This window comes from Pangasianodon hypophthalmus, chromosome 20, assembly GCF_027358585.1.
Source record: "Pangasianodon hypophthalmus isolate fPanHyp1 chromosome 20, fPanHyp1.pri, whole genome shotgun sequence".
In the NCBI taxonomy this organism is placed as follows: Eukaryota; Metazoa; Chordata; class Actinopteri; order Siluriformes; family Pangasiidae; genus Pangasianodon; species Pangasianodon hypophthalmus.
In genome coordinates this window covers 18,637,483-18,652,556 of record NC_069729.1, presented here as the reverse complement: position 1 = coordinate 18,652,556, position 15,074 = coordinate 18,637,483, and the positions used below count along the sequence as shown (strand labels likewise).

Genomic DNA, 15,074 nt, shown 5'->3' with positions numbered 1-15,074 from the left:
TCAGATACCATCACAGGAGACGTACATCTTGCTCTTCTTCCTCTTGGCTTTGGTGTTGGCAGGCATGATGCCCAGAGACTCCAGGCGAAACGGGCGAGGGAGGAGGGCCTCTGCAGCGGGGTTTGAGCCACAGGAGTTTTGATGCGACGGACCGTTTCCTGGAACCGCAGAGTGACTGGCTGTACAAGCAGATAAGAAATGTTAGAGCTCGTAATTCTCTATAAAGCTTTCCATTGGGAAAGAAACAAACAGATGTTTGCTACCTCGAATACTTTTCATCATAAGGTCTGTAAGTATATTAAATAAAGCTCCAAGTTTTGAAATTTTCCGTGAAGAAGTTGAAATGTCACTACTAATGTTTATACGCTTAGCTGATTGGCTTAGCTCTGGACATCTGTACATACACACTGGTGCACTGGTTTTCCAAAGGAAAAAATAAAAACTTTTGAACACAGTGACACAATGAGCTTCTCACAGCAAGATATAAAGTCACCGAACTGAGAAAAGTTCACAGGATCACATAACTCTAAAAGTTATCCAGGATTTTTATAAAATACTGGTGAGAGAATGTGATTGGTTGGTTGCAATATCAGTCAAATAGCTGTTCTTGGTCACGTTTAGTGATGAAATGCACCACTGTAGCCAAAGTTACAAGTCTGACTTACTGAGATGGGAGCCTCAAGTGTACGTCTTTTGTCCCTTTAGTACATAATTTTCTCCTTGAAAGGTAACTGTAGTGCACCTTTAACACTCACTTAAGGTAAAACATCATATATGATCTTCATATTTACACCCCAGTGAAACAGGAAGTCATGGGTGACCATTTAAGAGTTCCTAAACACTCAGGTGAACTTAAAGTTAAATATAAATGGAAACATGCTTCAGATACATTTAGTTACATTTACATTGGAATGTCTAGGAATATCTAATTATCTAATAATCTAATCTAATAATCATCTTTACCAAAGGTGCCAATAATTCTAAAGCTTTATTTACCTTAAAAAAAATTTTACTAAAATACTTTAGAGAACTTTTTTTTTACCCACAATTTCTTATCATGGTACATCATCATAGCCATATATGCTACTTTGACCACCTGTATGCAAATGATGTCATTGAAATCACACACACACTATATGTGCATGAACAAAAGGACATCACAGATTAGAGGATTCAGAGTTGTTCTAGGAAGCTTGTGCTCTTACCGAGGTTCTTCATGGACTCTCCTGATAAAAGCTGATTGGCTCTCTTCATCTTGAAGTAGTTACTGGCGATGTTTTCACTGTCGCTGCGGTTCAGCATCTCCTTATAACGGTCCTCCTCCTCCTACAAAAACAAAGGTGCCGTCTGTAATTGTAAAATAGTGTTTCTACACATGAAATAATTATAGAATTTAAAAGATTCCATTTAAAAAGCTGTGATTTGTGATAATGTCTTGCAGTGGTACCTTTGATGGGTTTGGCTTTGTAGCTCAATATTTACAAAATCTACAGCACATTAAAGGTGCAGCGTGTAATTTTAAAAAGTGTTAATTTACTCCTAATACATACTCCTAATTATCATACAGTTTCAAAGACACCACAGAGAAACTGTGATTTGTGATGTTGTCTTGCAATCGTGCCTTCAGTTTAACTTTAATTTTTCTGGCCCAGAAATGAAGCAGAAATTGCAATTCCTCTTGCAGACAGCAGAGGGCACTAAAACTACAAATTCAATCTTACATTTCAGCTTGCAGTATTTGAGTGAGTGAGTACCAGGAAAGGCTCTGCTGGGTCTGTGGCTGAGTTCCTGCGTCCTGGGAGTCTGGAGGAGCTGCTGGCTGCCGATGAAGGCACTGCTGAGAGTCAGAAACATCCTGTCCATCACTAACTAGCATCATCTCAGAGTCAGTAATCCCCAGCCCATCACTAACAAACATATCACAAGGCCTTGGTCTTGCAGCAGCAGTGGATTCACCTGCAGGTAGCGCTGTTTTCTGCACCAGCACCTCAGGGAGCCTCCACACGCCGCTCTCCTCGTCCCACACTGCCTCCTTCCTCAGGCGCTCCAGGTTGCTGTAGTTGCAGTCCCTGCGCACCAGCGTCACCATGCGCTCCAGGAGGCCCTGCAGTAGCTGCGTTTCACGTTCCAGACGTCTGATGGAGGCCAGGTAGTCATCACGCTCAGCCGCAAACTCTACCTGCAGATCTCGGATCTCTAACTTGGCAGCTTTTAGCTTGGGAAGAAAAGAAAGTTGGAGGTTTATATTAATGTACTCGTTCTAATACGTTATTGTTTCTATAGTAACAACTTACATAAGGACTTGACAAATTAAACATACAAGATAAAAAATACTTATGTAATTGTTGATATGGTGAAGTTTTCAGTGAGGAGATGTTTATTTAACATTTTAGTAAGGAGTCTCCAGCGTCAGTACTTTGTAAAAAGAGCTGATCTATCATCACTGTGTTTTATTCATTATTTATTTAACTGTATAAATAATGAATAAGTAATAATTAATACTTTATGTTCCATTATACAGAAATAATTTTGTAAATGTAGCTTGTCTTTAATTAATTTTTTTGTATTTTTGGCTGATCTATGGCTACATTGGTTTATTTTAAAAAATGCTTCTCCATAAATAATTTATCTGAACAATAGAATAAAATAAAATTTTATCTTTTTTTTTTAGAATACAGATTATTGCTTTACAGACATCCTCAGTGCCTTAACTATAAGTAAGCAAATTGAGGCCGATGATGACAAGTAAAACTTTTGCTATATTATATTAATTTCAGATATCAGATTATATCTGCATTTTACACACACGCACACACACACACACACACACACACACAAGCACGCACACACACACACATGCAGAGTATTTCTGAAATCCCACCTTGCTCTGTGTGTTCTCCAGCAGCCTGCTCTTGGCGTGTACCTCCTCCTGGATGGAGTCGTAAACATTTAGCAGCACGGCGTCGCTGTCTTCGTTGCACTGACTCAGAGCCTCGATCAGCTGCTTCTTCCTTTGGTTAGCCAGAGTCTTCCTCTGCCTCCGCCGCTGCCTCAGCTCCTCGTTTCTCACCTGCTCGCCCCCGACAAACTCCTGCTCTAGCTGATGAAGCCTGAAGGTCAAAACAGCCTGTCGTCTGCATGCTCACATTCTTCATCATTACTTCCATCATCATCATCTTGGCTCTCACAAATACAACAACAATGCAATTTAACGGTAGGCACCTTAAGCCTACCTTTTCCGCTTAAGGTGCAATATTTGTATATTAGGATGGTAATTGTGTTGTGTTGTCCGAGATGTGTGTGTTGAATGTATCGTGTTGTGACCAAACACCAAGAAAAAATTCCTAATACATGTAAATGTATATGGCAAATAAAATTATTCTGTTTCTGATTCTAGCAAAAAACATACACATAACAATCAGTTACAAATAATTCATATACTATCTGCTCAATTAATTGAATAATTCTTAATGGTTTAATTCTTTAATTCTTATATACAGTATATATATATATATATATATTTGGCCAAACTACAGAGTTTTGGTTCATTGTAAAAATGGCTTATCCGTTAACGCATAAATAAATAAAAAAATAAATAAATAAAAAAATTACAAAATAAAGAATCCTTTTTAAAGTGCAAGGACACTGTGTGTGAGAGTGTACAACATTTTACCAGAAGTGTTTTAACATCATAAAACTGAGAACCTTCACCTTCAGGTGATGTGCTCACGGTTGTACTCTTTTCTGTCTGTGATCTTTATACCTGCTATAACATAAGTGATAACAGGAACTAACATGTTCATGGACATTCCACAACATTACGTGTAGCTAGAAATGGATAAGAAGTATGATATGACGTTCTTTAATAAATAATAGACTATATAGTCTATATAATAAAGACTTTTTTTTGAGAAACAAGGCTGCTCAGCAACGTCAACCATAGTGAAGAAATTGAATCAGTTTTAATCAGACTCGTGTTGGGATTTCCAGTGTGGCCTTGTCTTATTTATGTCGTTGTTGTGGAAAAAGTCACCTCACCTTTCCAAAACATGTTTCCGATCCAGTGGGCCTGGCGTAGCAACAACCGCTGACTCTGGAACCCCGGGCTCTCCCCCTGGACCTGCTGTAATAACTCCCTTGGTTTGTTCACTCTCCTGTGAGAAACGTGTGTGTATTCTGTAACACTGAGGACTTTTGCTAAAATGACCCCATGTGAATAATCCTTACAAATCCACCAATAACGTGAAAGACGCTGACCTGTAACATGTCTTGGGAAGCCTCTGAGGGCTCTGGGGTGGCTCCGTTGACAGGACTGACCTCTTTGCTGGAGTCATCTGCTGCAGAAAAGATCAGAGCTGATGACGTGGAAATGCAACAATGTTCTGCTGCTGAGGGGAAAAGTTCACATCCCGCATGATTTTTGAGTAAGAATGTAGAATGTAAATATTATAATTTATCTTTGAAGAAATAGAAACAAGACAACAATTCATTCCATATAAAGCAAAATCAACTGAAGGAAAGTTCCATAAGAAGCATGAGTAAATATTTTGTCATGACTCTCTCAGTCTTTAGATAGAATCTGAGGGCAGAATATTACAACATAGAGGACGGGAAAGACCTTATAAAGGCAAATGTTAAACATACTGCTTCCTGTCGTGCTTATCACTATTAAAGAAAAACGTTACATATGTTTAGAATTAAACATTTGTGATGCTGGTGCTGTATTTATGTTTTGCCGTGAGAAATTAGCGCTTGTCTGCCGTCACAGAGGACCATTGTTATTGTAACTAGCGCAGTTACTGTACAGTGGCGTTTAATAAGAGAAGAAATTTCAACATCATAAGAGATATTGGTCAGGTTTCACTTTTAGCTCCTAAAAACAAGAGCAAGCGCTTCTTTTCTCACTCATTAATATGATGTTCAAAATCATATTAATGTGAAATCCAGTGTAGAATTAGTGGAAACGTGGAGCAAACATTGGACTCAAAGTCCCACAATGCAATGCAGTTATACAATGCTGAGTTACGTCAGAGACTCGGCTCGGCTAGTCAGTGATCTGCGAGATGATGAGCGCGATGGCGTTGACGGTGGTATCGGCGTGAAAGTTGAAGCTTTGGAAGCTGATCTGTGAGCAGAGTGTACAGATGAGGAGGTGAGAAATCTGGACAGACTAAAGGACTAAAGCGCCGCTGCATCATTCTCTTTACGTAGAGATGAAGCAAGGGGTAAATCCCACTGATGAAGCAGGTAGTCGAATGGCATTGTGGGTGATGGACGAAACTGATAGCCAAAGTGAAAATAGAGCAACAAAAGAAGTTTAAACTAATGACTTGTCTTGGATGCCATTACAGATTAGATGTTCATTATAAAAATTAATGCGCACGTCGTTCAGAGTGGATTTTTCCTTTAACATCCTGTCATACGCTCTTTGAACATTTTAGTGCCTAATCATTTTGTGTCTTAGTGCTCTTCATTTTGTCCTAAGGGTATAGAAACTGTTTCCGCTCTATGCACCGCGGTGTAATCTTACATGCTTTTGCTCTCTCCAGGCTGGACAGCTTGGTCTCATAAGACATTCTCAAGGCTGCAATGTCCTCCTGGAGCTTAGCTTTGGATTCCTGCTCTGCGTTGTAGTCCGCCTGCAGTCTGGCAAGCTTCTCCTCATAATCCTGAATTCTCACACACACACACACACACACACACACACACACACACACACACACACACACATAGATATCCTGGTGCTCAGAGTAGATTTGCAATCTAAAATTGGGCAAAGCATTCAGGCCACGTCAATCACTTTTCAAATTTTTACATTAACAGTATCTATAACATGTCTATCTCTGTAAAGACTGTAGTGATAAAAATATTTAAAACTCAACAAAAAAATTACAACCACCGCATTATCTGAAATATTGAAGGCTTAAGCTCCGCCCACTTGTCATATAACACTGAAAAGCTTTTTTTTCCCTGTCAATCTTTGTGTCATTATGATATACACATCAATTTCCTATATAAACTTTATGAGTGGAAACAAAAGAAATCTCATTATATTTTTAAAACCATTTTTTTTACAAAACAAAACAAAACCCACCCCTTTATTCAGAACCAAAAAGCCCAGTTTCTAGATGACGTGCATTCATAAAAAATTTTTATTAGAAAGAATATTACAGAGGAATTGTTCATATTGTTTGGAATTACATTAAATATTATTCTGAACATTTGCATAAAATAATTTTGGTATTTAAATAGATAATAGTGCATGGTATTTTCTTGATTAAACAATCAAGAAATGATTTTTCAACAAACTGTTCTGTAAAAGTCTTCTTCAGAGTGAAAAGCATCTTCAGAGTGAAATAAATATTTTAATTCTAACAACATAGAAAGACTAGACTCCAGGTTTTGGCTTTATTAAATATGTAAACCTGCATAAAATATGCATATTTAATTAGACAAAGCCTAAAAAAATGAACCTTAATCTGGGACTGTGAATATTACAGCACCCACCTGTTTAATCTTCTCCTTCTCGCTGCTCTGTGGCCTGGACTGGATGCCTGTGCTCCCCTGTGACCTCTGACCTGCTAGCAAAGCTGGCAGTAAACAAAGGAGAAATACTTAGCATGTAAAATGTATAATCTTCTACCTTTACAAGACAAGAAGGTTCCTTAAAGGAATTCTTATTCATAAAGGAAACTCTAGGTACTAATCCATAATCTGTTTTGAAGACTAACTTTTTTTTATAATGAAAAACTTGCCTGATATAGCATTTTCACAAAAAGTTATAGACAACAGAAAGGGGTGTAGAAACCTGGTAACACTTCTATTGTCAGTATAAACCTGTAAACCAGTGCTGCATTCGATTCTGAGCTTCCTGTTTCTTAAAAGACTGTGGCCTAACCATTGCAAAGGCAGGTTCTCAAACTGTAAGTCATGGTATCTCCCATATCTCCACGTTTCTAGTAAGACAAGGTCCTAGTCTGTCAAGTGAAACTAATGATAAGAGAGAGGCTAGTGATGAAAAATCCAAAATAATGTGCTTATCTGCTGGCTAAATATGCATTTTGGGGTTTTCCCAAAAGGGCACAATGACACTTAGAACAAAGCGGGCCTTAGACGAAAAAGGTTTGAGCAGTATTGCCTTAGCTAAAGTTTGTGATAAACAAAATAGACAAGTTTACTAGTTTACTAGTACTTAGTTATCTAGCTGGCTAGCTAACCCAGTTAAAGTGAGTGATGACGAAATTGTGGAAAGGGTTGCCATGGTTTTTATGCGAGTTTGAGCTTTTGGAATAATGTTGCATGTGGAAAAAGCAAGTCATTTTTTTAATCTAAGTTTAAAAAAAATAGTCTGCAGCCGCCAAGATCTTGTTTTACAAAGCAAATAATGAAATCGAATCAGTTTTTGCAAACATTGGCTACGGCAAACAAAGATGTACAACACTATTTCTGTTGTGAGATACTATATTGCAAAGATTGAGAGACGGAAAGGGGGATTATGGTGTGGACAATGTCTGTACCAGGCGATGACAAAAAAAAGTTGTATTGCAAACATCGCAAATCTAAAATGTGTGCGCACCACAGTGAATTTGATTCCCACACAATGACTGAAAAAAGAAGAAAATTTGGTCTGGGCTAGTTTCAGGACTTTGTGCAGTTTTTGAGATGTAGTTGAGCTGGAAATTTTGCTGAGACCTGGCAACCCTGATTGTGGGTATTATAGTATATCTGACAGGTTTGGCTGATGTTAAATAAATCATTGAGAATATAATGATGCAAATCGAGATTTAGACACTTGTATAAACCTGAGACAAATGTGAGCTAGTTTACTAGCAGCTAATCATAAGGCTAGCTAACCTATTTTAAGTAATGTTAGTTACAAACAAAATATCGGATGGTATTGTACATCTAGACAGGTTTGGATACTATTAAAGAAATGAACTGCTGAGAATACGACAGTGTAAACTCAGATACTGATATTCTGCTTGTGTCAAATGTGAGCTGGTTTACTAGCAGTTACACAAGTTAGCTAATGTTAGTAATATTGTTAGTAATATTAGCCTATGTGGGATAGCATAAGGATATAACATGAATATTGGATATTAATGTATATTTTTATACCTGTAGTTTATGTCATTTGAAGGAGAGTAAAGGTGTAAAGATGTTCGAAGACTATTTTGGTGTAACGAATTTTTCTACATTAATTATTTTAACAGTGAAATGATCAGGAGTACTTTTAACATTAAGTAAAGGTTGATGGAAAGTTTACTGAGAAGAGTAAGAACTGCAGGGATCTTACAGATGAGGCTTACAGTCCCGAGCTGACCGGAGATGAGCGCCTTCAGCTGTTTGATCTCCTCCTGGTATTGGCGCAGGAGTGCATCCTTGGGGTCCTCGTTGACGCGTGGACGGTTCTGGATGCTCTTGGCGCGGTTGGCGTAGCGCAGCGTGCTCAGGCTCTCCTCGTAGTTGTTGTCAGCCGGGGAGAGGCAGGCCACCATGAGGGTGCGTGTGTTGCCACCTAAGGAGTCCTGAAGGAGGCGAGTGAGCTTGGAGTCGCGGTAAGGGATGTGCTTGGAGCGTCCATCGACCAGCGCCGAGATGACGTTGCCCAGTGCTGACAGGGATAGGTTGATTTTGGTGGCTTCCTGAAGACGGTCTCCTGTGGCACCGGTCTTGGACTGGCGCTCGCTGCCGGCCAGGTCCACCAAGTTAAGCTTCCCGGCACGTAAGTGGTCTTCACCAGCAGCATCTGAGGTCATATGAGGAAGCTGTGAAATCATTTATTTCATACTGCTAACCTAATGGTAAGATAATGCAAATGTTTGCAGTGTGTCAACCAGATCATATTAAACTCTAATAAAGTCAACAATATTCCAGAGCTTATCATGGGAATACTGGTTGAGAGGCAGGATTACACCCTGGATGGAACGCCAGTCCATTGTAGGGCACCATGCGTGCATACACATACACATACACACACACATACACATACACACACACACACACACACACACAGGCACAGACATTCACACCTAGGGGCAATTTAGAGTCTCCAGTCCACCTACTGCCATGTTTTTTGGGAGGTGGGAGGAAACCCACACCGACACTGGGGAGGAACCCAGAGGAAACCCACACCGACACTGGGAGAACATAAGAAGCTCCATATAGATAGGAGGATTACTTTGGGAACCCGGGAGCTGTGAAGCATCAGAGCTACATGCTGCACCACCAGGCCACTTAATACTATCATATTTAAATGTTCATATGAAGGTCAGTTGGATATCTAGTAACAGAAATTTAAAACAACTTAAATGCTTAAACTTAATGAGAAGAAACTTTTGTCATACATCTGAAGGACGTTGGAAGAACCTTCTAGATGAATGAATGGAGGCGCTTCCTAGCTGTTATATGGTCGTGTGTGTGTGTGTGTGTGTGTGTGTGTGCAATCCCACACCTATGTTGCAGATCTCCAGGTGGATGGTGAATATGGAATGCGAGCGGGAAGAGTCTTTGTTCATGAGTGTGTATCCCACTGAGCGATTTTTCCAGCCCAGCTCCATGATCCGCTCACACTCTCCTACACTGTGCACCGTGTGCATGGAGAGGTCTCGCACGTACACTCCTTGCTCTGGATGCTCCTTCAGCTGCTCAAAACACACACACACACACACACACACACACACACTCACTCAGGGTACATCTCAACCTGCAGAGGTAAATATATATATTACATATACTGTAAATAAAAGAGCAACACACCTCCAGCTTCTGTTTGGTGTCTTTCCCAAGAAGGTCCCTGATTTCCTCTTTGTAGATCTCAAGGTAGGAGGCTCGCACAAGGAACTTTGTGTTTTCTGCACACTTTAACATACATCACAGTATTTAAACGTTCACTCCATAATTATTGGCACCCTTAAGTAATATTACTTATTGTATTTATTATCAATAATTTGCATGAAGGGTGCCAATAGTTATGAAGTCTACTGTACTTCCAGATGGAGATTGGACAGTGAGAAACACAGAAGCTTAAATAAGATTGATCTAATTTTGTCTCTATGGACAGTCACCTCCATAATTATTGGCACCCTTCAAGCTGGCAAAAAAAAAAGGTATATAACGTGAACACACGTAATGTGTAATGTTATTTAGGGGTCCCAATAGTGATAGAGTTTTCTGTACACACAGATAGCAGGATGAAACTTTGAGCTTTTTGCGCCATAAATATTGGCACCTTTTATTTAAATAAAAAATGCGCAAAACTAAAAATGGTATATAAATAAGCATGTGCAATGAGTGATGTTATTTAGGGGAGCCAATAATTATAATAATTGTTATAGTTGACTGTAGACAGATAGAGTTTCATCCATCTTTGGCTTCTGTGCCAAACAGCAGGATAATGCTATCTCTACGTAATCATCTCCATAATTATTGGCACCCTTTATTTTTAAGAATGCAGAAATGAACAACACATGCACTGAGTGGTGTTCTTTAGGGGTGCCAATTATTTTGCCACATTCATTTTTTCAGAGATAATACTATGATTAAAAAAAAAAGTTCTGATTGATTTTTGTTAAATAAAATATATTTCTCCAATTGTTTGAGTGGAAAATGCAAATCATTGTGTGTGATTTTTATTTTATACAACAGTTGTTTTTTTTTTTTGCCCATTCTCTTTAAGGGTGCCAATATTTCTGCATATGACTGTAATGTAGGATATCAAACCTGGATGGTCTCAAAGATGTGCTCGAAAGCTCTTGGTATGACCCCTCTCTGAGCTGGGGGGTCTGACACCCCCTGCATGGTGAAGGATTTCCCACTTCCTGTTTGTCCGTAAGCGAAAATTGTGCCGTTGTATCCTTCAGTGACACCCTGTCATGAAAGCAGATGAGAAGTAAAGATTAAAATGTCCCCACACTTGCTTACGTGCTATAGAGTCTTTCAGGACCTGTTCATTTTCAGGGGTCATCCTTCGTGTCATTGTGTCATTTGATCTTGTCTAAAGTAGACAGAAGCTGTTATCCGATTTACTATCTGTGTCACTGTATTCTGTTACACGCATGGACAAATTCCTCATATAAATTTACACTTTATTGTTAAGCCTTTCGGTGCCCAAGCTAATTTATTAACTTATTAATTTAGAGCTGTTTTTAGAAATGTATTAGACGTAAATCACCTCCAAATCACTCCAGTGTTACGTGCACCATTATCCTGATGTTTATTACTCCATTAAGTGTTGCTCCTTCTAGTCCAAAATGGCTGACAGTGACACATGCAGCATGTTCATATTCATTATTCACTGCCAGTTTTCACAAGTGTAATTATGTAAATACTGATGTAAATCTGGTTAAATCTACAGCTGTGCTCCATATCTGCACTACTACATTTAATTTAACTTATTGTATTTTATATTTTGTGTGCGCACATGTTGTATCTTGCTACTGACCATGCTGCTGTAACACAAGAATTTCCCTCATGGGATCAATAAAGTCTATCTATCTATCTATCTATCTATCTATCTATCTATCTATCTATCTATCTATCTATCTATCTATCTATCTATCTATCTATCTATCTATCTATCTATCTATCTATCTATCTATCTATCTCATGCCCATTTCTGTCTAAACTTTCTAATCAAGTAAGTTTTAAGTCAAATCAAGGAAAAAAAAAAAACAGACTGTAACAAACATTACTAGCTTTATCTCCTTTACTATGAATGAACCATAGTGGGAAAGAAATGACCTCCACCAGAGGATATGCAATCTCGTTGTACATCTGCTCAGTGGTCTGATCGATGAAGTACATCCCGTCGAATGTAAACTGTTTGGGCGGCTCCTCGGCGGCTCCTGGCTTCTCAATGAAACATTGACATCGGCTGCAATCGACAGACACCACCATCTTACAGTTGAGCGTCTTCTCTCGGTTGTTCAGAGGCCGGCATCGGACCACCACCTTCACCGACTCGGAGGCCATCCTGGAGCTCAGGAGAGATCAGCTCGAGCTATCTGCTAACTCTACCTAGTTTTTTTCTGTAACAACATAAAACAGATGCCTTTTAATCCAGAGATTACACAATGTCTTTAAAGTAACAGACTGGGTTTCACCAACAAAGATTAAACTTCAATCTGGATTCATTTAAAAAAAAGCTCATAAAGTTAATCCAAGTTTACTGTAAAACTAAAAGCAGCAATTTTGACTATTTCACAATATAATAATATAATAATATATATAATAATTCTGCTGCAAATGGATTAATATATAAACCTTTTTTTAATCCAGAGATTAAACAATGTTTAAATCAAATTTGATTCATCTTAAATCTGGATTAAACTAAAAAAAAAAAAAACAGTTTATACATTAATTAAGTTTCCAAACTTTAAATCTTGTTAAATAATCAGGATATTAAATCTGCTTTTAGTTTTACAGTGAACCTGGTTTAACTTTAATCCTGGAGCTCCATTACTTTAAACACGTATTGCATTTCAGTAAAGGATTCATTTTCATCTTGCAGCTGAGATGGTTTCTGTTTCCAGAATAGCAGCATATATGAGACGCATTGCAGAAAACATGTTTTTTTGTGTTTGTTTTTAGTCTAAAATATCAGTAATTATTAATTTCATTACTGTAACATTGTTGGTGTTTTACTTTTTTAGACTAGTGATCAGAATTAATCCCAGGTCGTGATTATAATCAGAATGGCTCATTTGTTAAGCCATGTTTAAAATAAAGTGGCTCTACATGACCTGAATGAACATAAAAAATAAAAAATATACATCACACCCTTTATAAGCTCCAAACTCATTAATAATGTCCTAACTTCAGGAGTTATGGGCTAAATAAAGCCATATTCATAAACATTAACTGTACACATGTGAACATGCAATAACAGACCACAGTCTTAAAAGGAATAAATAAATAACTTTTTTTTTTTTTTTTTAAATCAAATTGTTAGTGATTTTGGTCATCAATGTTGGAATAAAACATTTATTTATTTTTTTGTTTATTGTATTTCCTTTCATTTCAGTTTCTAGGTATAAGTGCATAATATTTCTTTTTCTCTTTTTTGTTTCTTTTTCTCTCTTCTTTTGCCTCTCTTTTTGTATTTTTTCACCTTTGCATAGGAGTGACTAATATTTGAAAGAAAAAAACAAACAAACAAAGCAACATCTATTGCTGTATAACAAAATCCTTTTTGTTCTCCGAAAGCAGAAAAAAAAAAATTGGTGCTAGTTTAGGCAATAAAAAGTTCTTTTAGTTTCCTAGAGATTTATTTATCTACTTATTTACTCATTCTTATTTATTTTGCCATTTTGAGACCCTTTACTCGTCTTTTTAGAAACTGAAATAGAGTCTGAATTGTATGTATTAAATACTATAGACCCAAATATTAATGAATTAATTAGTTTAAATACACTGCAATTATTTCTCTACTTTGCTGCTTGGTGTCTACATACAAGGACAGTTGAGTCCTTATAAAAATTATATATATATATATATATATATATATATATATATATATATATATATAAAATTCACAGGGTTTTAGACAAGCTTATAATATGGAACAGATAATCACTCAAAAATGGTATTAGTGTGAAACAGAGAAAGGTATGGAGAAAATTAAGAAATAAAGTCATATACTGTATTATGCTTATTAGCATTATTCTCAGAAGGTAGTTTAGGAACTAGCCGTCTAAGAAAAGCCTCTATTCTGCCGGCTCTCATGTTATTTAAGATAAGATTGAAGAACAGATAATACGACAAATATTTGCTTACACTAGTCGTCACCATTCCCAGATCCATAAAAGTATTCCGGTGTTAAAATCGAGGTTAAACAAACACTGTTATTATCAGAGCTGTGTGTGTCCTGCCATGGCGTGCTCCGTTGCCTAGCAACCTGAAACTCAGCTCGCGCAGGTTTTCCAGTTTTTTCACTGTATCTCCGCGTAATTACGTCATCAGCTGCGCCGCCATGTTGGAGGAGCTTTGAGAGGAAAAAAATAACAACAATCTGCATAATAATGTCTAATAATGTGTCTTATGACAAATGTAAAAGTTCATGAAAAAGTGAAACAAGTTCCTGTTTAAGTCTAAAATGAATATTTAGACATATAAAAACACTGAACAGGTTTTAAATAACAAGCTCACTGACTTAAAACTTAACCTTAGAGTTTCAACTCAAGAGTTCTCCAAAAATGATGAAGCAATTTGATTTAAGTATCGCAAACAACTCAACAAAAGAGAACAAGGAATCATTTTTCACAAGTGAAAACACTGACAATATAAAACTCTTACAAAGAACGCTAACAAAACTACTGTTTTTTATATTTTATAAATGACTTTTTGTGGAAGTTAGGCAGAGTTAGCATACTGGCTAAGTGTGATTCCAGTTTCAGCTATTGTTTAGAGATTTTTTCCTCTGTAAATTACTGTAATTTATGATAGCTGAAAAAAAAATTGGCTATTGCTCAGCTTTGGCTAAAGTTTTACTTGAACAAACAAAAGTGTAAAGCTATTTTTTTACATAAATGATACATGTGAAATGTATTATTATGAAAAGTCGGTGCATATACTGTATCTTCACAGAATTGTACGATAATTGTAATGAAATTCATTTTGTGAAAACTGGCTGAAGATGAAGATAAGAAATAAACCACTTGGGGAACATGCTGTTATAGAAAAATAAATAACAACAGGGTGGTGTGATGTGGCCCAGAGTGAAGCAGAGTTACTGTTCCCAACCTGAAGTTGATTTTTCCCCCAATAATACCACATCCTGATGTGTTTTATTCCTCTTATACCAATAAATAATAATAATAATAATAATAATAATAATAATAAATTAAAAACTGTAATTGTTGGCAAATTGCTGCATGCTGTGGGACATTATACTTTCAACCATTCATACTTACATATAATGCTGTAGAATGACCATCACTTAAGTTACAGCAGCTATAAACAGTTGTTTCTTCACCAAAGTCATCTGTCCTATAGACTTTCTACAAAGAACTGACACTGGAGAGTCTTCCCATAAATGTTGAATAAACATCTCCTTACAGAAAGTCTGTGTCTAT

At 37.2% G+C, this 15,074-nt stretch overlaps 1 protein-coding gene across 3 annotated transcripts; it reads right to left on the bottom strand.

The window, feature by feature from the left end:
- kif17 (kinesin family member 17) lies at positions 1-15,052 on the bottom strand. Of its 3 annotated transcripts, XM_026932914.3 has the most exons (16): positions 14,913-15,052; positions 13,777-13,984; positions 11,743-12,029; positions 10,723-10,869; positions 9,760-9,861; positions 9,455-9,644; positions 8,297-8,749; positions 6,508-6,590; positions 5,531-5,669; positions 4,258-4,337; positions 4,039-4,154; positions 2,882-3,110; positions 1,957-2,215; positions 1,755-1,837; positions 1,206-1,326; positions 1-179 (listed from the first exon to the last, which is right to left on the bottom strand). In XM_026932914.3, the coding sequence occupies exons 3-16, from the start codon at positions 11,971-11,973 to the stop codon at positions 1-3; spliced, it is 2,412 nt and encodes an 803-aa protein (XP_026788715.2). In that variant the 5' UTR covers positions 11,974-12,029; positions 13,777-13,984; positions 14,913-15,052. The 3 variants fall into 3 exon arrangements, with proteins under 3 accessions (XP_026788715.2, XP_053082977.1, XP_053082978.1); XM_053227002.1 differs by having other exon boundaries at positions 1,755-1,834; positions 13,777-15,052; XM_053227003.1 differs by having other exon boundaries at positions 4,258-4,334; positions 13,777-15,052.
- Between the last annotated feature and the right edge of the window lie 22 nt (positions 15,053-15,074).